This window comes from Schistocerca piceifrons, chromosome 1, assembly GCF_021461385.2.
Source record: "Schistocerca piceifrons isolate TAMUIC-IGC-003096 chromosome 1, iqSchPice1.1, whole genome shotgun sequence".
Lineage (NCBI taxonomy): Eukaryota > Metazoa > Arthropoda > Insecta > Orthoptera > Acrididae > Schistocerca > Schistocerca piceifrons.
Window position 1 is genome coordinate 360755244 of NC_060138.1, and position 22996 is coordinate 360778239.

At 42.3% G+C, this 22996-nt stretch overlaps 1 protein-coding gene across 4 annotated transcripts in view; it reads right to left on the reverse strand.

The window, feature by feature from the left end:
• The window catches only part of LOC124785800 (calponin homology domain-containing protein DDB_G0272472-like), a 165607-nt gene extending 142876 nt beyond the window's left edge, over positions 1–22731 (reverse strand). Inside the window, exons 1-2 of one of the 4 annotated variants that reach the window (XM_047254213.1) lie at positions 22153–22234; positions 12380–12428 (exon numbers count right to left, since the gene is read on the reverse strand). Coding sequence is in view for 1 of the 4 variants with exons in the window: in XM_047254210.1 (XP_047110166.1) it covers positions 21784–21806 (23 nt within the window). In the remaining 3 variants the exon portion in view is untranslated. Of the gene's footprint in view, positions 1–12379; positions 12429–21783; positions 21822–22152; positions 22289–22596 lie in introns of those variants that run through there. The other 3 variants (XM_047254212.1, XM_047254211.1, XM_047254210.1) reach the window with 3 other exon arrangements.
• Between the last annotated feature and the right edge of the window lie 265 nt (positions 22732–22996).

Genomic DNA, 22996 nt, shown 5'->3' on the forward strand with positions numbered 1-22996 from the left:
GGCTGAAGTAGCAACAGGTGGGCAATGCAGTACTGATTTCCTTCATATCGTTTGTGTTAACCACCAAGACTAAGTTTGCCTCCCTTTTACAATTAGCTATCTACAGTATTTTGTGTATTACAGAAAATCAGGTATAAGGGAGAAACAACACCAAACTTCAAAACTGAAATTCTGATTTTTCACTGTAATAAAACACATTACATTCATATCTTTGAAAGTATTCCTCTCTGCATTGACATTTAACTTTCCAAGAATGGTGCCATCAAAAAAGAAGCATAATTAGTAAGATATAAGGAGCATTTCCTCTCCGTATGAACCATGGACTTTGCCGCTGATGGGGAAGCTTGCATTCCTCAGTAACACAAATAGCCTCATCATAGGTGCAACCACAATGGAGGAGTATCTGTTGAGAGGCCAGATAAACGTGTGATTCCCGAAGAGGGGCAGAAGCCTTTTCAGTACTTGCAGGGGCAACAGTCTCGATGACTGACTGATCTGGTCTTGTAACATTAACCAAAACAGCCTTGCTGTGCTTGTACTGCGAACGGCTGAAAGCAAGGGGGAAACTACAGCCATAATTTTTCCCGAGGACATGCAGCTCTACTGTATGGTTAAATGATGATGGCGTCCTCTTGGGTAAAATATTCCGGAGGTAAAATAGTCTCCCATTCGGATCTCCGGGAGGGGACTACTCAGGACGACATCTTTATCAGGAGAAACAAAACTGGCATACCACGGATCTGAGTGTGGAATGTCAGATCCCTTAATCAGGAAGGTCATTTAGAAAATTGAAAAAGGGAAATGGATAGGTTAAAGTTACATATAGTGGGGATTAGTGAAGTTTGGTGGCAGGAGGAACAAGATTTCTGGTCAGGTGAATATAGGGTTATAAATACAAAATCAAATAGGGGTAATGCAGGAGCAGGTTTAAGCTACAGCATAGTGAATGCATTATTATAGACAAGATAGACACGAAGTCCATGCCTACCACAGTAGTACAAGCTTGCATGCTAACTAGCTCCACAAATGACAAAGAGATTGAAGAAATGTATGATGAGACAAAAGAAAGATAGTTAAGGGAGATGAAAATTTAACAGTCATGGGGGACTGGAATTCGATAGTAGGAAAAGGAAGAGAAGGAAAATTAGTAAGTGAAAATGGAATAGGGGGGTAACGAATGTAAGAGGAAGCTGTCTGGTAGAATTTTCCACAGAGCGTAACTTAATCATAACGAACACTTGTTTTAAGAATCATGAAAGAAGGTTGTATACGTGGAAGAGGTCTGAAGACACTAAAAGGTTTCAGATAGATTTATATAATGGTAATGCAGAGATATAGGAGTCAGGTTTTAAATTGTAAGACATTTCCAGGGGCAGATGTGGAGTCTGACCACAATCTATTGGTTATGAACTGCAGATTGAAACTGAAGAAGCTGTAAAAACGTGGGAATTTAGGGAGATGGGACTTGGATAAACTGAAAGAACCAGAGGTTGTAGAGAGTTTAAGAGAGACTATTACTGAACGATTGACAAGAATAGGGGAAAGGAATACAGTAGAAGAAGAATGGGTAGCTTTGAGAGATGAATTAGTGAAGGCAGCAGAGGATCAAGTAGGTAAAAAGACTAGGGCTAGTAGAAATCCTTGGGTAACAGAAGAAATATTGAATTTAATTGATGAAAGGAGAAAATATAAAAATGCAGTAAATGAAGCAGGCCAAAAGGAATACAAATGCCTCAAAAATGAGATCTACAGGAAGTGCAAAATGGCTAAGCAGGGATGGCTAGGGGACAAACGTAAAGATATAGAGGCTTATCTCACTAGGGGTAAGATAGATACTGCCTACAGAAAAATTAAAGAGACCTTTGGAGAAAAGAGAACCACTTGTATGAATATCAAGAGCTCAGATGGAAACCCAGTTCTAAACAAAGAAGGGAAAGCAGAAGGGTGGAAGGAGAATATAGAGGGTCTATACAAGGGTGACGTACTTGAGGACAATATTATGGGAATGGACGAGGATGTAGATGCAGATGAAATGGGAGATACGATACTGCATGAAGAGTTTGACAGAGCACTGAAAGACCTGAGTCGAAACAAGGCCCCGGGAGTTGACAACATTCCATTAGAACTATTGACAACCTTGGGAGAGCCAGTCCTGACAACTCTACCATCTGGTATGCAAGATGTATGAGACAGGCGAAATACCCTCATACTTCAAAAAGAATATAATAATTCCAATCGCAAAGAAACCAAGTGTTGACAGATATGAAAATTACCGAACTATCAGTTTAATAAGGCACTGCTGCAAAATACTAACGCAAATTCTTTACAAGCGAATGGAAAAACTGGTAGAAGCCGACCTCGGGGAAGATCAGTTAGGATTCCGTAGAAATGTTGGAACACCTGAGGCAATACTGACCCTACAACTTATCTTAGAAATTAGATTAAGGAAAGGCAAACCTACATTTCTAGCATTTGTAGACTTAGAGAAAGCTTTTGACAATGTTGATTGGAATACTCTTTCAAATTCTGAAGGTGGCAGGGGTAAAATACAGGGAGCGAAAGGCTATTTACAATTTGTACAGAAACCAAATGGCAGTTATAAGAGTCGAGGGGCATGAAAGGGAAGCAGTGGTTGGGAAAGGGGTGAGACAGGGTTGTAGCCTGTCCCCGATTTTATTCAATCTGTATATTGAGCAAGCAGTAAAGGAAACAAAAGAAAAATTCGGAGTAGGTATTAAAATTCATGGAGAAGAAGTAAAAACTTTGAGGTTCGCAGATGACATTGTAATTCTGTCAGAGACAGCAAAGGACTTGGAAGAGCAGTTGAACAGAATGAACAGTGTCTCGAAAGGAGGATACAAAATGAACATCAACAAAAGCAAAATGAGGATAATGGAATGTATTCAAATTAAATCGGGTGATGCTGAGGGAATTAGATTAGGGAATGAAACACTTAAAATAGTAAAGGAGTTTTGCTATTTAGGGAGTAAAATAACTGATGATGGTCGAAGTAGAGAGGATATAAAATGTAGACTGGCAATGGCAAGGAAATCGTTTCTGAAGAAGAGAAATTTGTTAACATCGGGTATAGATGTAAGTGTCTGGAAGTCGTTTCTGAAAGTATTTGTATGGAGTGTAGCCAGGTATGGAAGTGAAACATGAACGATAAATAGTTCAGGCAAGAAGAGAATACAAGCTTTCAAAATGTGGTGCTACAGAAGAATGCTGAAGATTACATGGGTCGATCACGTAAATAATGATGAGGTACTGGATAGAATTGGGGAGAAGAGAAATTTGTGGCACAATTTAACTAGCAGAAGGGACTGGTTGGTAGGACATGTTCTGAGGCATCAAGGAATCACCAATTTAGTACTGGAGGGCAATGTAAAGGACAAAAATTGTAGAGGGAGACCAAGAGGTGAATACACTAAGCAAATTTAGAAAGATGTAGGTTGCTGCGGTTACTTGGAGACTAAGAAGCTTGCTCAGGATAGAGTAGCTTGGAGAGCTTCATTAAACCAGTCTCTGGACTGAAGACAACAGTAACAACAACAACAACGAGCATAAAATATACAGTATGTAGAAGAACAAAGAGGGGACAATAAGACTAAGAATGAAGTCCTCAGATTATAAAAGGTTTAAGACAGGGATGTAGTTTTTCATCCCTAATGTTCATTCTATACACAGAATTAATAAAGGCAATAAAAGGAAGGTTCAAGAACGGGGTTAAAATTCAGGGCGCAAGGATATTAGTTATAAGACTCACTGATGGCATTGCTATCCTCAGTGGAGATGAAGAAAATTACAAAACCTGGTGAAGTGAATGTGCAGTATAATGAGTACAGAATATGGATGCAGAGTAAATCAAAGAGACTTAAGTAATGAAAAGTAGCAGAAATAAGAATAGCGAGAAGGTTAATATCAAAACTGATGATCACGAAATAGACAACATTAACGAATCTGTTACCTTGGAAGCAAAATAACCCCTGATGGACGAAGCAAGGACGAAACAAAAAGTGTACTAATACAGGCAAAGAGGGCATTCCTGGTCAAGAGATGTTTGCTAGTATCAAACAAGGGCCTTCATTTGATGAAGAAATTTCTGAGAATGTACATTTGCTGCACAGTATTCCAGGGTAATAAGGCACGAACAGTGGGATACAAGGACGGAATGAAATCAAAGCATTTGAGATGTGGTGCTACAGAAGAATGTTGAAAATTAAGTAGGCTGATAAGATAAGGAATGAGGAGGTTCTCCAAAGATTCGGTAAAGGAACATGTGGAAAATGCTGACAAGAAGAAGGGACAGGATGACAGGACATGTTTCAAGACATCATGAAATAACTGCCACAGTACTACAGGAAACTGTGAGGGTAAAAATTGTAGAGGAACACAGAGATTGGAATACACCCAACAAATAAATGAGGACATTCAGTGTAAGTCCTACTCTGAGATGAAGAGGTTGGCATAGAACAGGAACAGAAATTGAGGATAGCAGAGCAAAAGCAGAAATGCTTAACTCCATTTTCAAACATTCCCTTACAAAAGAAAACCCAGGAGATTGCCTTAACTTAATTCTTGTACCACTGAAAAGATAGTGGAAATAAGATATTAACATCAGTGATGCTGAGAAGTAACTAAAATCATTGAAACTGAACATATCTCATGGGGCCCAAAATAACTCCCCTCATATTCTATACTAAATTTGTGGTCGAGTTAGCCCCTCCATTAAATATAATCTAACATACATCTATGTCTTAATTTCCGAAAAGCATTTGATTCAGTACTATACCTATGCTTATTCTTAAAAGTTCAATCATTTGCAGTATCACATGAAATACAGGTATGTGACTGTATTGAGAATTTCTTGGTAGAGAGGTTGCAGCACATTATCTTGGATGCCGAGTCATCGACAGATGAAGAAGTAGCTTCGGGTGCACCCCAGGGTGCTGCGTCCCTGCTGTTCATGTTGTATAATAATGATTTTGTGGACAATATTACCAGTAACCCCAGACTTTTCACAGATGATGCAGTTATCCACAATCAAATAAGAGTCTGAATATATATATATTCAGTCACATCTTGATAAGATTTCCAACGATCAGCAACCTGCTTTAAATATCCAGCAAAGTAAAACTGTGCACTTCACAAATAAAATAAAAAAGTATCATGTGACTAATTTCAATGAGTCACAGCTGGAAACAGTTAACTCATACACATACCTGGGTGTAACACTTTGCAAGGATATGAAATACACTCCTGGAAATTGAAATAAGAACACCGTGAATTCATTGTCCCAGGAAGGGGAAACTTTATTGACACATTCCTGGGGTCAGATACATCACATGATCACACTGACAGAACCACAGGCACATAGACACAGGCAACAGAGCATGCACAATGCCGGCACTAGTACAGTGTATATCCACCTTTCGCAGCAATGCAGGCTGCTATTCTCCCATGGAGACGATCGTAGAGATGATGGATGTAGTCCTGTGGAACGGCTTGCCATGCCATTTCCACCTGGCGCCTCAGTTGGACCAGCGTTCGTGCTGGACGTGCAGACCGAGTGAGACGACGCTTCATCCAGTCCCAAACATGCTCAATGGGGGACAGATCCGGAGATCTTGCTGGCCAGGGTAGTTGACTTACACCTTCTAGAGCACGTTCGGTGGCACAGGATACATGCGGACGTGCATTGTCCTGTTGGAACAGCAAGTTCCCTTGCCGGTCTAGGAATGGTAGAACGATGGGTTCGATGACGGTTTGGATGTACCGTGCACTATTCAGTGTCTCCTCGACGATCACCAGTGGTGTACGGCCAGTGTAGGAGATCGCTCCCCACACCATGATGCCGGGTGTTGGCCCTGTGTGCCTCGGTCGTATGCAGTCCTGATTGTGGCGCTCACCTGCACGGCGCCAAACACGCATACGACCATCATTGGCACCAAGGCAGAAGCGACTCTCATCGCTGAAGACGACACGTCTCCATTCGTCCCTCCATTCACGCCTGTCGCGACACCGCTGGAGGCGGGCGACACGATGTTGGGGCGTGAGCGGAAGACGGCCTAACGGTGTGCGGGACCGTAGCCCAGCTTCATGGAGACGGTTGCGAATGGTCCTCGCCGATACCCCAGGAGCAACAGTGTCCCTAATTTGCTGGGAAGTGGCGGTGCGGTCCCCTACGGCACTGCGTAGGATCCTACGGTCTAGGCGTGCATCCGTGCGTCGCTGCGGTCCGGTCCCAGGTCGACGGGCACGTGCACCTTCCGCCGACCACTGGCGACAACATCGATGTACTGTGGAGACCTCACGCCCCACGTGTTGAGCAATTCGGCGGTACGTCCACCCTGCCTCCCACATGCCCACTATACACCCTCGCTCAAAGTCCGTCAACTGCACATAAGGTTCACGTCTACGCTGTCGCGGCATGCTACCAGTGTTAAAGACTGCGATGGAGCTCCGTATGCCATGGCAAACTGGCTGACACTGACGGCGGCGGTGCACAAATGCTGCGCAGCTAGCGCCATTCGACGGCCAACACCGCGGTTCCTGGTGTGTCCGCTGTGCCGTGCGTGTGATCATTGCTTGTACAGCCCTCTCGCAGTGTCCGGAGCAAGTATGGTGGGTCTGACACACCGGTGTCAATGTGTTCTTTTTTCCATTTCCAGGAGTGTAGAATGAGTAAGTTCCCCAATCATACAGTAATCATTGCTGGAGACTTTAATCATCCAATTCATTGGGAAAAATCAGTTTTGTTAGTGGTGGGTGTGATAAGACATCCTATGAAACAATACTAAATGCTTTCTTTCAAAACTACGAAGAACAGACAGGTAGAAACCCCACTAATGCAGAGATATATTGGATCTAAATGCAATAAATAGATCTGACCTCTTTGAGAATGTCCACATCGAAACTAGTATCAGTCACCATGATGCAGTTCTGGCAACAACGATTACCAAAGTACAAAGGACAACTAAAACAAGCAGAAATATATATATGTTCAGTAAACTAGTGTCATATCTCAATGAGGAACTTGAAACTTTCAGCACAGGACAGGAGCCTGTAAAGGAATTCTGGCTCAAGTTTAAAAGAATAGTTGAACATGCACTGGATGCTGAATGAAACACATTTGGCTGTCAAGATGGCAATGTGTCATGCCTTCAGTGACTACCATAGCAGAATATTGTTAAGTGATCATTCACAGAACCCCAAGAAATTCTGGTCATATGTTAAGGCTGTTAGTGACTCCTAAGTTAATGTCCAGTTCATAGTGAATGGAAAAGGAACTGAAATTGAGGTTAGCAAAGCAACAGCTGAAATGCTTAATTCCATTTTCAAATGTTCCTTTACAAATGAAAACACAAGAGAACTGCCCCAATTTAATCCCCTTATCAATGAAAAGATGAATGAAATAAGTAGTAGTGTCAGCGATGTTGAGAAACAGCTCAAATCTTAAAACTAAACAGAGCTCCAGTGCCCGATGGAATCCCTGTCAGATTCTGTACTGAATTTGTGGCCAAGTTAGCCCCTATTCTGACTATAATCTATCGTAGATCCCTTGAACAAAAAACCCTGCCCAGTTCTTGATAAAAGGCACAGGTCACACCCATCTAGAAGAAGGGTAGTAGAAGTGTTCCACAAAACTACTGTCCAGTATCCCTGACAAATTTATTGTAGAATCTTAGAACATATTCTGTGCTCAAACATAATGTGGTGTCTGGAAAAAAATGACCTGCTCACTCATAACCAGCATGGATTTCAAAAATATCAATCATGTGAAACCCAACTCGCATTTTTCTCACAAGATGCACTGAAAGCTTTGGATCAAAGCAATCACGTAGATGCAGTATTTCTCGATTTCCGAAAGCATAAGACTCAGTACCACACTTATGATTAAATGTCAGAAGTACATCATGTGAGGTATCAAAGTGAAATTTTTGACTGGATTGAGGGTGTTTTGGTAGGGAGGACACAGCATGTTATCTTGGATGGAGGGTCATCAGACGTAGAAGTAACTTCGAGTGTCCCCACGGAAGTGTGTTGGGACCCTTGCTGTTAATGTTGCATATTAATGACATTGCAGACACCATTAATAGTGATTAAAGATGATGCAGTTATCTATAATAAATTGCTATCTGAAGGAATCTGCATAAATATTGTCAGATCTTGATAAGATTCCAAATGGGTACAGATATTAGCAACTTGCTTTAAATGTTCAGAAATGAAAAATTTTGCACTTTGCAAAATGAAAAGAGGTAGTATCCTATGACTACAATACCAAAAAGTCACTGCTGGAATCAGCTACCCGATAAAAATATCTGGGGGTAACACTTCATAGGAAAATGAAACAGAATGATCACATAGGTTAAGTCATGGGTAAAGCAGTTGGCAGACTGTTTTTATACATAGAATACTATGGAAATGCAATCAGTCTACAAAGGAGATTGCTTACAAATCATGTGTGCAACCCATCCTAGAATAGTGCTCCAATTTGTGTGACCTGTACCAAATAGGACTTAAGGGGTTATTAAACATATACAGAGAAGGGCAGCACAAATGGCCACTGGTTTGACCAACAGGAGGGTATCACTGAGATGTTGAAACAGCTGAATTGCCAGACTCTTGAAGAGCAACAGGAACAAGGTGTAAAGATGGAAGAAACCCATTACACCACCAGAAATACATGCAAACGATTTTGTCAGAGGAAAAGCAGAAGCCATTGTCGATGCTCCCTGAGTAAAGACAGCTCAGACATCACTGAAGACGCCATTCAAGGAGGCAAGTCTGTGGCGAACTGCAATGGATCGTAAAGTCGTCGATGAAAAGAGAGCTGGAAATGCCTGGCAGGAGACAGACCACAACAGGGTTAATGGCTATAGCAAGGAGGACAACACTTAGGATTGAGCCTGGAGGCACCCTGTCCTCCTGGTCAAAAGTGTTCGACAAGGCCGAACCCAGAAGTACCTTCAATGAACTGCTGAAGGGAACAGGGCAGGCAAACATAGAAGCCCAAAAAGCACGAATTACGGAGAATACCAGTTCTCCAGCAGGTGGCATAGCCTTTCTCCAAATCAATAAATATGGCCACAGTCTAGTACTTCGATGAAAAACAGTTCATGACATAGGTTGACAAGATGGTCAACTGCAGAATGGCACATTCGAAATCCACACTGTGCAGTGGTTAGTAGATTGTGCGACTAGTCATGCATGAATCATACATCACCTTGCAAACTCAGCTACTGACATAAATGAGAGGTAGCAAGAAGGAAGGTATATGTCCTTACAGGGCTTAGGTATGGCTACGACAGTGGTTTCACCCCAGCATCTGGGAAATGTGCCATCTGCCCACACATGATTGTACATTTGAAGGAGAAAGTGCTTGCACACAAGAGAAATGTGCTGCAATACCCGAATGTGACCATCAACCAACCCTGGAGTGGAAGATCAGAGCTCCCTCATGGTAAAGGCAGCTTTGTAGCATTCACGAGTCTGCGGAAAGAAGGGTATCACCTGAGCTTCCTCAACTCATTTTCTAGAGAGAAAGGCGGGGTGATAGTGTATGGAGTGTGAAATCTCTGCAAAACAGCGGCTTAAGGTGTTGGAGATAGCAGTAGGATCCACAATGACTTTTCTGCTATAAGTCAGGCAGGAAATCGGGGAATGGACCTTGGGTCCCAGATAGCTAACAGAGGTTGCCTGTACACAACAAAAGAGGTAGTGAAATTGTTAAAAGAACGAGTAAATAAAATCCAGCTACCTTCTTTGTTATCAGAGGGAATCGCATTGCAGTAGGTCTCAGTCGACCAGGGGACTGGAAACGGCACGGTAAACATGAAGTACGAGGTGTTCGTCGAAGATTGCCAGGGAAGAGAAAGCCTCCAATCAACCTTATAAATCTGCCAAATAGGTTCACACATAGGTGACGTAGTAGTCAGCGAATGGATACAACATGGGAAATAGTCGCCTGAGTACATGTCAGAGAGAACAGACCACTCCAGATAACGGACAAGCTGGCAAGTGCAGTACGAGAGGCCCAAATGGACACAAGTGTGCCTGGAGTCAGAAAGGAATGTGGGTACTCTAGTGTTAATACAGACTAGGTTGAGTCAATTGAGAAAGTCAGCCAAGAGGTTCAGACAGGTTCTGGAAGAGCCCCAAAGGGAATGGTCTGCATTAGTCACCAAGCAGCGAAAATGGATGAGGTGTCCTGGTGACACTAAATGACAGGGGGATGTAGATTTGCAAAGAGAAAGCTAAAGTGAGGAAGGACAGTGTGGACAACAGCTTGCAGCAGAGTGCTCAGTGAAAAGGTTTGGCTATGATCATCATCCCAGATGAGAAGTATTACTCCCTCACGAGATAGAATGGCACCCTTGGGTGGGGAAGGTCAAAGTGGACCCGAAGGAAATGCAAGAGGACAGAGCGGTCGCAAGGACGCAATTTTATTCCTTGGAGGCAGAAAACAAGCAGACACTGCAATTCCAAGAGCAGCCATAATTCCAACTTGATGGATCTAATGCTGTGAATGTTTCACTGGAGAAGAGTCATAACGGTATACAAGGAAGTGGTGGGTGCTGAGTGCTGGTCTTTGAAGATTCATTGCTACAGGAAGCTGAGGCTAGAAATCCTGATCCATGAAATCTACAGAGGTGTCAGCATTCTCACTGGTCTCTCTTGCAGACCCCAGGGCAGAAAAATGGTAGATGGTGCACTCTGACAAAAATGGAGATTCGTCGGGTGAGAATATCACATGGTGGCACCATTGAAGATGATCTCTGAATCAAGGAAGGTGTTTGCTGGCTGGAGGGACTTAGAAAGTTCGCGTTTCCTTTTGTCCTTTCCGGACTGCCGGTTGTGTAGCAGGTGATTTCACTGCCAGAGGCAGAGGCTTAATGGCTTGTTACACAGCTGGAGGAGGAGGAGTTGGGGATGCTACCATGATTCTGGGCAATTTTACAACTGCAGTGCTGAACTGGAGGTTGCAAGTCTGCATGGCCATGTCCTTCATAGAGCAAGGTTTAGCAAAAAAAGGTACTATAATGCCGGATGGCAAAATGCAGGATTTTTGACTCACCAACAACTTGCGAGCAGCAGTTCAAGGCACTTTTCCCTTCACCCGGATAGCCAATTCATCTCGGTATACGGGATGCTAACACGATGAGGTAGCATTGCTGCCATTACAATTGATGCCGCAGGGGGAGAGGAAAGGGGAGGGGGAGGGGGGAGGGGGAGGGGAGGAAGAGGTGGAGGAAGCGGGCAGTCGCCCTCGTGAGCATCCCTGCCACAAGTAACACATTTGGCCGTGTTTTTACAGGACATGCGAGTTTGGTTGTAATGTTGACAATGGTAGCAATGCATCAGGTTGGAATGTAACGTCGGACTGTGCTAACTGCATAGCCCACTTTGATTTTTCGTGGAAACATTACTCGATTTAACGTGAGAAAAAGAGTGTGCGTAGGCATTAAGGTTGCATCAGCCATTTTATTAACCGATGGAGTGTAGTGACACCCTGATCAGAGGTAAGTTTGGATATCTCCCTTGGTCAGATCGTCAAGTACCAAGTGTAAATAACACCACACGATGAATACAGCGTTCAATGGGCTTCCACATAAACAGGATAGCAGTGGAGAAGCAAAGCTGTAAGCAGCTGTAGGCCTTGTAAATCACAATTGTTCTCCAGAAGCAAAGCCCCATTACATGAACGAGTGGAGGATTTCACAGGGTCTGCAATTGCTTCAACACCTTTCCGAATAAAAAATGGATTAACAGTAGCACAGGACTGATCTTGTTCAGTATGTGATACCACGAGAAACCGAGATGCAACTGGGAGAGTCTTTTAATCTTTAGCCTCAATATGTTTACACTTAGACGTAGGCTGAGATGGTGATTGGGTCATTTCCAAAAAATCCCCTAACCCAATAGTGATCACGGAATAACTGTGGTGACAAGAACATCAGCTGGGAAGAAGGTGTTATGTCCTGTACAGACATGATACACTATATGCTATAATAAAATGATATGGGTTGTCATGAAGAGGAGAGAAGAAACATGACTACTTCACAGGAAAGAAGAGGAAGCAGCAGCAAAGAAGCAGGAGAAAAAAAATCTTGGAAGTGACATTCTTAATATGACTGGATAAATGCTACTTTGTATAAACCTTTTTCTTCTGTATCCGATTCAAAGAAAATTGAAGTATGTGTACTACAAGGTAGTCTGTTCTGGTCTATCTCCACAAAAATCTACTGGGCACTGCGACCCACATTCTGCCTTAGGAGGGGGGAAACAGAAAAAATGTTGATGAACTTTGTTCTAGAGTGTTTCAAGATGGGGTTCCCAGTAACTAAGGAAAATATCAAGTACCTATGCAAAAACTTACGAAAAAGACAGATTTGTGAAGTTCTAAGGCTGCACTGCAAACAACCAACCTGGAACAAAGAGGTATCATGGCTTTCTTATGAGAAAGTTTTGTCACAAAAAGGTGGTGAATGTTAATAGGGCTAGAGCTTCTAATATAGGGGAGAAGAAGAATCTCGTTCCACGAAGTATCTAAAACTATGAATGATAAGGACATGTTGAATGACCCTAACAGAGTTTTTAATATGAATGAAACCCTTCTTTTCTGGCTCCCAGAGGCGACTTAATCATAGACTGCTTCTAGACCAATCATTATTATAATAGGCAGTGGCCAAAAGTGGAAAAAAAACTGGCCATAGCTAGAGTTAACGTGGCCAAAACTGGAGAAATACGCATTTCATGCTCTCTCTCTCTCTCTCTCTCTCTCTCTCTCTCTCTCTCTCCCCTGCCCACCACCAACCCTTTTCATACATTTGTTCCCACATAGCTGTAATGTACAAATTTTCAAACGATAGATATGAGTTTTTCAATTAATTTGTAAACTTTTTTCATGTAAGTTAGTAAACACACAGCATTTATGGAATTGTCCTCAAGATGGCCATAAGTGACGCCTCAGCCCTATTTTGAGGTAAAACTCAGCACTTCCAATACACATACACACACAATGGAGAAGGAAATAGATTTTAGACCACAGTAAAATAACACTCCTAGTGCACGCGATACAGGGGACCGTCCTCACACCAGGAAGGTTCTCGAGGTCAAATTATTCCTGGGACCAAGAGCAGGCGGAAACCCGAAGTGCAAAGCTCTGAGACATTTTGCGAGTCATGAAACATATATTGGAAAGATAGATTACAGGCATAAGAGGAGGAGTGTTCATTGCAGCTGACAAAAATATTGTCTTCATTGAGATCGAAGTTAAGTATGACAATGAGGCAATCTGGTCCCGTATACAAGTGTAGGTGGAATGAAGTTAATTTTTGTGTGTTTTGCTGGGCATCCGATTCTGTTGTGACAGTTCTAGAGTCACTCAAAAAAAGTCTATGATCAATAGCATGTAAATACCCCGACAATTTGTGCGATCCATCCTACAATACTGCTTAAGTGTGTGAGAACCCGCACCAGATAGGGCTAACAGGGGATTCTGAATGTGACCCTTCATATGTCCTCCTTTGGGGAAGGGCACATGAATGTTCACAGGGTTGTTTGTTCCGTGGGAGAGAGTCACAAGATATACTGAAGGAATTGGACTGGAAGACTCTTGAAGACACATTTAAGCTATCCCAAGAAGTCCATTAACAAAGTAGGAATATACTACAACCCTCTACATCACACTCACACAGGTATCATGAGGATAAGATTAGAATAATTACTGCACGCACAAAGGTATCTATAGGCAATCATTCTTCCCACACTCCATACATGAATGAAACTGGAAGAAACCCTAATAAACTGGTACAATGGGACACACCTCACAATGGTTTGCTGAATAGAGATGTAGATCATGCAATGCTAGTTGGAGGTGACGTTAGCCTGCTTGAGCAGTGAGCAGTGAGCCTTGAGCAGCCGCTGGTGAAGTATCAGTGCAGCAGCACTGTAGTAGCAAGTCGCATATTTAGCTTTCATATTTGTTTTGTAGCTGGATTCTTAATTTCTTTCAGAGTGTTTGTGAGCTTCCATATTTAATTACATAAAATCCTTGTGTATTCTTGTATTTGAGAGGGGTAATATTGCTTATTGATAGCGGTAGGATATAAATTCGCAGAGTCGTTAGATATTAGCAGTAGGATGGATAGGGTGTGCGCGTGCTGTGTGCAGGCGCAGGAGGAACTGGCCGCAGTTCGCGAGCAGCTGAGCATGCTGTTGGCCACGGTCAGCCACCTTCAGGATGCTGCCTCGAGGTGCAGCGACGGCAGAGGGTCTGGCGCGTCGCTTGAGACACCCCAGGTGTCGCTTGCTGCGTCCGCTGACTCAGCCGCCGAGGCACCTTCTAGTGTACCCGGCGCGTTGGGGCCGCCCTCACCTCAGGGTAAGTGGCGTACTGCAACGCGTATGTGTCGCTCGAGGTAGAGGGTCAATGTGGAGGCTGTCCGGCTGGCCTTGCCCATTCGTACTGTCAGTGGGCAGATGGCCGCTCCTTCAGCAGGACCCGAGCAGGCACATAGGGGCAAAGGCTTGCTGGTTATTGGGAGCTCCAACGTTAGGCGGGTGATGGAGCCCCTTAGGGAAATAGTGTACAGAGCTGGAAAGAAATCCAACGTGCACTCGGTTTGTCTGCTGGAGGGCCTCATCCAAGATGTGGAGACGGCCTTGCCTGCGGCTATCGAGCGTACGGGCTGCAGTCGTCTGCAAATAGTTGCCCACATCGGCACAAATGATGCCTGTTGCTTGGGTTCTGAGACGATCCTCAGTTTGTACAGGCAGCTAGCGGATTTGTTGAAAACCGCTGGCCTCACACGTGGGGTTAAGCAGAGCTGTCTGTTTGCACCATCGTTCCCAGAGTGGATCGGGGTCCTTTGGTTTGGAGCCGAGTGGAGGGTCTCAACCAGAGGCTTTGTCGACTCGGTGGCAGTCTTGGCTGCAGATTTCTAGACTTGCGCTATTTGGTGGGGAATTGTAGGACGCCCCTAGATAGGTCGGGGGTGCACTACACAAAGGAAGCGGCTACTCGGGTAGCAGAGTACTTGTTGCGTGCACATGGGTTTTTTTTAGTCTAGGCAGTAGTACGAGGTGTCCTGATGAGAACTCACCAGTCGACGTGCAGGCAGGGAAATCAGGACACGCTCAGTGTAAAGACACTTCAGCTATCAAGATATTAGCAGTAAATTATCAGTGTTCGGAATAAAGTTCGTGAATTTACTGCCTTCCAGTAAGCGTGTGGTGCGCAAATTATTCTCAGGACTGAGACCTGGATGAACCCTGAGATAGGAAGGTCAGAAATATTTAGTGAGGGTTGGAACGTGTATCAGAAAGGCAGATTAGACACCGTAAGAGGTGCTGTCTTCATTGAAGTTGACAAAAATTTTGTGTCCACTGAGGTCGAAGTAGTGTGTGATTGTGAAGTTATCTGGACACATTTAACAGGGCTAGGGGAAATAAAGTTAATTGTGGGGTGTTATTACAGGCCACCTGGATCCACCGTGACAGTTCTAGAATCATTCAAAGGAGTCTACATTCTGTATCGCAGAAGTACCCAATTCATGCTAAATTAGTCGGAGGCGACTTCTACCTACCTAGTATAGACTGGGATGTATATGGATTCATTACAGGTGGTACAGACAAGCCGTTGTGTGAATTACTTTTGAACACATTTTCCGAAAACTGTCTTGAGTAGCTAAATCGACAGCCAACGCGTAATGGAAATATTTTAGATCTGGTAGCAACGAACAGACCAGACCTCATCGACGGTGTCAGTGTTGAGACAGGGATTAGTGATCATGATTTTGTCATTACGACTACGGTTACAAAAGTTAAAGTCGATCAAGAAGTCTAGGAGAGTATTCTTCCTAGAAAGAGCCGATAAGCAGTTGCTAGCATCCCACTTAATAAATGAATCGACTTCATTTACTTCCAGTACAATGGACGTGGAAGAATTACGGGCAAATTTTAAACACATTGTAAGTCACGCATTGGACAAGTATGTGCCGAAAAAGAGGGTTATGGACAGAAAAGTCTCACCGTGGTTTAACAGCGCAATTCGGAGAATGATCAGGAAGCAAAGCCAGTTGCACTCGCGGTACAAGAAAGATCGGGAGAATGAGGACAGGTAAAAGTAAGTAGACATTCATGCTGCTGTAAAAAGAGCGATGCGCGAAGCATTCAACCACTACCACCGTCATACCTTAGCAAAAGATCTTGCTGAAAACCCAAGGAAATTCTGGTCTTACGTAAAATCGGTAAGCGGGTCGAGGGCTTCCATCCAGTCACTTGCTGATCAGTCTGGCCTGGCAACGGAAGACAGCAAAACGAAAGCTGAAATTTTAAATTTAGCATTTGAGAAATCTTTCACGCAGGAGGATTGTACAAACATACCACCATTTGAGTCTCATACAGATTCCTGTATGGAGGACATAGTGATAGACATCCCTGGGGTTGTGAAGCAGCTGAATGGATTGAAAATAAATAAATCGCCCGGTCGTGATGGGATTCCAATTCGGTTTTACAGAGAGTACTCTACTGCATTGGCTCCTTACTTAGCTTGCATTTGGCGCGAATCTCTTGCCCAACGTAAAGTCCCGAGCGACTGGAAAAAAGCGCAGGTGACGCCTGTATATAAGAAGGGTAGAAGGATGGATCCTCAAAATTACAAACCAATATCTTTAACACTGGTTTGTTGCAGGATTCTCAAACATTTTCTCAGTTCCAATACAATGAATTTCCTTGAGACAGAGAAGTTGCTGTCCATGCATCAGCACGGCTTTAGAAAGCATCACTCCTGCGAAACACAACTCGCCCTTTTTTCACATGACATCTTGCGAACCATGGATGAAGGGTATCAGACGGATGCCATATTCCTTGACTTCCGGAAAGCGTTTGACTCGGTGCCCCACTGCAGACTCCTAACCAAGGTACAAGCATATGGGACTGGTTCCCAAGTATGTGAGTGGCCCAAAGACTTCTTAAGTAATAGAACCCAGTACACTGTCCTCAATGGTGAGTGTTCATCAGAGGTGAGGGTATCATCTGGAGTGCCCCAGGGAAGTGTGGTAGATCCAGTGTTGTTTTCTATCTACATAAATGATCTTTTGGATAGGGTGGATAGCAATGTGCGGCTGTTTGCTGATGATGCTGTGGTGTACGGGAAGGCGTCGTCGTTGAGTGACTGTAGGAGGATACAAGATGACTTGGACAGGATTTGTGATTGGTGTAAAGAATAGCAGCTAACTCTAAATATAGATAAATGTAAATTAATGCAGATGAATAGGGAAATGAATCCTGTAATGTTTGAATACTCCATTAGTAGTGTAGTGCTTGACACAGTCAAGTCGATTAAATATTTGGGCGTAACATTGCAGAGCAATATGAAGTGGGACAAGCATGTAATGTCATTTGTGGGGAAGGCAGATAGTCGTCTTTGGTTCATTGGTAGACTTTTGGGAAGATGTGTTTCATCTGTAAAGGAGACCGCTTATAAAACACTAATACGACCTATTCTTGAGTACTGCTTGAGAGTTTGGGATCACTATCAGGTCAGATTCAGGAAGGACATAGAAGCAATTCAGAGGCTGGCTGCTAGATTTGTTACTGGTAGGTTCGATCATCACGCGAGTGTTACGGAAATACTTCAGGAACTCTGGTGGGAGTCTCTAGAGGAAAGGAGGCGTTCTTTTCGTGAATTGCTACTGAGGAAATTTAGAGAACCAGCATTTGAGGCTAACTGCAGTACAATTTTACTGCCGCCAACTAACATTTCGCAGAAAGACCACAAAGATAAGATAAAAGAGATTAGGGCTCGTACAGAGGCATATAGGCAGTCATTTTCCCCTCGTTCTGTTTGGGAATGGAACAGGGAGAGAAGATGCTAGTTGTGGTTTGAGGTACCCTCCACCACGCACCGTATGGTGAACTGTGGAGTATGTATGTAGATGTAAGTATAGACTGGGATGTCTATGGATTCATTGCAGGGGGATACAGACACACAGTCATGCAAAATCCTTTTAAACATGTTTTCTGAAAATTGTATTGAGCAGATAGCTTGGCAGCCCACATGCAGTGGAAATATACATCTTGTAGCTACAAACAGGCTAGACCTTACTGACAATGTCAATATAGAAACAGGGATTGGCAATCTTGATGCCATTATAGCAACTTTAATTACGAAAGTTAATAAATCAGTCAAGAAGGCTAGGTGTGTGTTTCACTAGATACAGCAGATAAGTAGTTATTAGCATCTCACTTAAGACAGTGAATTGGCATCACTTACTTCCAGTAAGATGGATGTACAGGAACTGTGGGCAAAGTTTAGGCAGATTGGTAATCACTGTAAGCAGAGTTACGTGCCTACTAAGTAGATAAAGAATAGATGGTTTAATAACAAAATCCAACAGATGCTGAGGAAGTAGAGGCTGATGCACTCTCAGTTCAAAAGGGAATGCACAAATGACAAGCAAAGATTAGTAAGATTTGTGCCTCTCTGAAAAGATTTATGGACGAAGCACACGACAACTACCACCATCACACGTTAGCAAAAGATCTGGCACAGAAGTTGAGAAAATTTTAGTCTTGCGCAAAATCGCTAAGGGTTCTAAGGCTTCTATTCAGCCACTTGGCCAGTTTGGTGCGGCAGTCGAAGATAGAAAAACAAAAGCTGAAGTTTTAAATTTCACATTCAAGAAATCATTCACACAGGAAAATCATACAAAAATACTGTCATCTGACCATCAGAAAGACTGCTGTATGGATGAAAAAGTAATAAGCATACCTGCCACAGAGAAACAACTGAAATATTTGAAAGCAAATAAATCACCAAGTCTGGATGGAATCCCAGTTAGATTTTACAAATAGTGCTCTATGGCAATGGCCCCTTACCTGGCTTTCATTTATTGCGAATCTCTCACCCAGCACAAATGCCCAAGTGATGGGAAAAAGCACATGTGAGCCCAGTATATGAGGTGCAAAAGAACAGACCCACATAGTTGCAGACCAATATCCATAACTTCTGTTTGCTGCAGAATTCTTGAACATATTCTCAGTTTGGATACAGTAAACTTTCTTGAGACTGAGAGGCTTATGTCCACAAATCAGCATGGTTTTAGAAAGCATTGCCAGTGCAAAACTCAGCTTGCTGTTTTCTCACATGATATACTGCGAACAATGGATTAAGGGCTAAGGCCGATTCCATATTTTTAGATTTCCAGAAAGCATGTGACACAGTGCCTCACTGCAGACTTAACGAAGTTACACGCATATGGAATAAGTTCACAGATATGCGAGTGGCTCGAAGACTTCTTAAATAATAGAATCCATTTGTTATCCTCAACGACGAGTGTTCACCAGAGACAAGCGTACAGTCAGGAGTGCCTCAGGGAAGTGTGATAGGACAGCTGTTGTTCTCTATATACAGAAATGATTTGGCAGTCAGCCTGGCCAGCAATCTCCAGCTGTTTACTGATGATGCCGTGGTGTACAGTAAGGTGTTGAAGCTGAGTGACTACAGGAAGATACAAGATGACTTAGATCGATTTTCCAGTTGGTGTCATGAATGGCAGCTAGCCCTGAACATGGAAAAATGTAAGTTAATGCGGATGAGTAGGAAGATCAAACCTGTAATGTTCAGATACAGTGTCACTTGTGTCCTGCTTGACACAATCAATATCTGGGTGTAACATTGCAAAGCGATATGAGTTGGAATGAGCATCTGATAATTGCGGAAGGGAAGGGGAACGGTAGACTTCATTTTATTGAGAGAATTTTAGGAAAGATTGGTTCACCTGTAAAGGAGACTGCTCCAGTGTTTGGGATCTGGGGAATCCCTGGAGGAAAGACTATGTTCTTTTCAAGAAACACTACTGAGAAAATTTAGAGAACTGGCATATGAAGCTGAATGCCGAGCAAATTTACTGCCACACATGAGGACCCCAAAGATAATATACAAGAAATTAGGACTCATATGGAGATGTGGAGCTGTTTTTCCCTCACTTCTATTTGGGAGTGTAAGAGGAAAGGAAATGACGAGTAGTGATACTGGGTACACTCCGCCACACACCACTTTGTGACTTGAGGAGTATGAATGTAGGTGCAGAATCGTATTTCTACAGTGTAAGTAAATATGCCAGCTTAGAAAAATAGGAAATTACCGAGAAATAATAGGGCCATGTTAACTGTTTAGTGTATTTCTATCTCTTACCAGGTGTACTATAGTTTGCGTGCCGTCACACAAAAACGTTTCTGCTGTCAGTTTCCTGTTCATGTCAAAGGCAGTTGCAATAATCCACTTCCCTGAAGGGAATCAGTTGGGATAGTTATGAAGCACATAATGTTGACTGATAACTGTGTGCTTGTATTTTTCAGAACTGTAATAGAACAAAATCTTGCAACTGCTTATAATTCTTGACATGATGCACAGTGGATATTTATGGTTTTATTGACAGTTTTCTTTCCAAAAAAATACTAAACAATTTACTGCAGCGTTAAAGCACTGGTTTTGCATTCGGGAACAGTGAGGTTCAAAGACCCATTTGGCAGCTTTTTCATAGTTTCCACCACAATGCAAAGGTGCAGTGCATTTAATTGAAAAGACCATGACCAATTTTCTGCCTCATCCTTGACTAACCACTACCAGTTTCAATATGTTCTATATACGTACAAATCAACTGTGCAATGTATCTGAAATACCATACTCTAGTGTTGAATGGTCAAAAGACAAATAAATAAATCATGTGGACTTCACTAAAATTAAGTAAATACATATGGTTGGATAGAAGCTAATATCACTCTAATGTACAATCAATAAGAAGAAATGGGAAGGGCTCTAGGCCCATATGCAAATGATGGAGTAAAGCCTCACTGGTCAGGCTCTTCCGGTTAGCAAACATTGCGCTCCGCCAAATTTTGACAGCTGTGCAACATTAATATAAATCACAAAATTCAAGCTTGTAGTACTGCCAGTTTAGAGGGAGTATGTTAAGCCGCATACAGCAGCTAGTAATAACCTAATCTTAATGAGGTTATTCAAACTTAACTGGAGAATCAGTGTTTGTGGATAATTTAACATTGATTTTCTGTCAGACAGTACTGACAGAGGGCCCCTCGAGTTACTGATATCCAGCTTTGGATTACTTTCCACGCTAAAATACCCTACAAACTGACAGGTGTAATGCAAATGCTACCAATAGTCTGAAATCATTTAGATTTGCCAACTCTTATTCCATCTATGAGATTATAAGTAGATATAATGTATGTAGTTGGGTTACATTAGAAAATTTTGTTGCAAGTAAACATTAAAATAAAGTTATTTGAATGACCAGGGCGTAAACACGTTATTACAAATATAACTACTGCAAATTGTCCCACTTGCGGAGGAGGGGAGGAGAAGTTTGCTGGTAACTAATTTTTTCCCTTCCTGTAGCGCATATCACTACTCAAAGCTGACTGCTACTGACTCAAATTTCAATCAACAAAAAATAACTTTCGATTCGTCGTAAGTGGTAAATAGGAAAAGGGAGCCTGAAAATATGAAATAACTTTCTCTTCGACAAAGAAGTCATTAAAGCCAGTATAACTACTTTCTGATAAGTACCTCTTTTGTTAAACATATCATTCCATTTGGGCCTACGTGGTGGTACATGAACTCAAGCCATATATCTGAGTAGTTAACAGAATAGAATACGCTATAAAACATTTTATTTTTTAATCACTAGCGTATGTCATTTTCACTCTCTACTAAATCTTTACTAATAGTCACAAACATGCAAGCTTTTTACTTACCTACATATTACGAAACATTCCATATGACACAAGCACTACAGAAAAACATCCAATGAATTCTGCTTTTGCAAGACAAAACAAGTACAAAATTAAAAAAAAAAAAAAAAAAACAAAAGGTCAGCAGTCAGTTGAGTCATAAAACATTTTCAGCATTCCTATTGAACCTTAGCATAATGGAAAATACAACGAACTGAGATACAGGAATTTCTGCAACGGAAAAGTAGCTGTTTTAGCATTTAACACTATATTAATAACATCCCAAACAAAGAAACTGTTGACACTCAAGTAAACATAACGCCTAAGTTTCGAGCTTCCACATTTCATCCCTAGTAATCACAACATTACGACAATATTATGTACTATGCTTACTAGTGTTAGCTCCGAGACTTCCGCTGGTTTAATATACAAGCTATCCCAAACTCATCAACTTCGTAACGCTCACACATATCCCAACAACTTAAAATCTTATATAACCGCCACACAACTTCAGCTAACCAATCGGAGACGACTTCGGCAAAGTATTCATGAGTGAAAGACCCACTATTTACGCTTAAAGAGAAACTCGCTACTCGAAAAACCAACTGACTATACACAATGTTTCACTTTCAACGGCATGTTCCGAATAAAAAAAAGTATTATGTTTTGACCAATTTTGTAACACCTTCATGTGAAATTTGCAGAAAATAAATATTAAATATATACTATTGTATATACTCAAAAGGGACAAGCTTGCCTTTGCCATGTACTTCACAGTAATTTGCAGAGTATAGGTGTAGATGTTAACTCTTCTTAGTAATATATCATGTGACGTACCTTAAAGTTTTATATTTCTACAATTCTTAAGTAGAAAGCGCTTGCCTCGATTATTAGGTTTTTATTCTAACGTCCTTGCTCGGCTATAATCACGTGCGTCTCGCGAGGCCCCGAGGAATCGCTTCATGACGTCATCAGTAAGGCTGAAAGCGACAGGCGTCTAAAGCTAGCGAAATGAGGGATGCTCAACTACCGGACCTACCGATAGATGGCTCTAGCGCGTGCCGGCCAAAGATTATATCATTGAGTGTCCGCCATATCTGAATTTGGCGAAAAACGAAGTGTCAAAACACGGATGAAAATGTTTTTCGTTCTGCGCCCTGATAAGTCTTTTATATTGGATGTTCTAGATATCTACACTTCAACATAATGAAGTGTTTCTAATCTAGTGAGGAAAAAC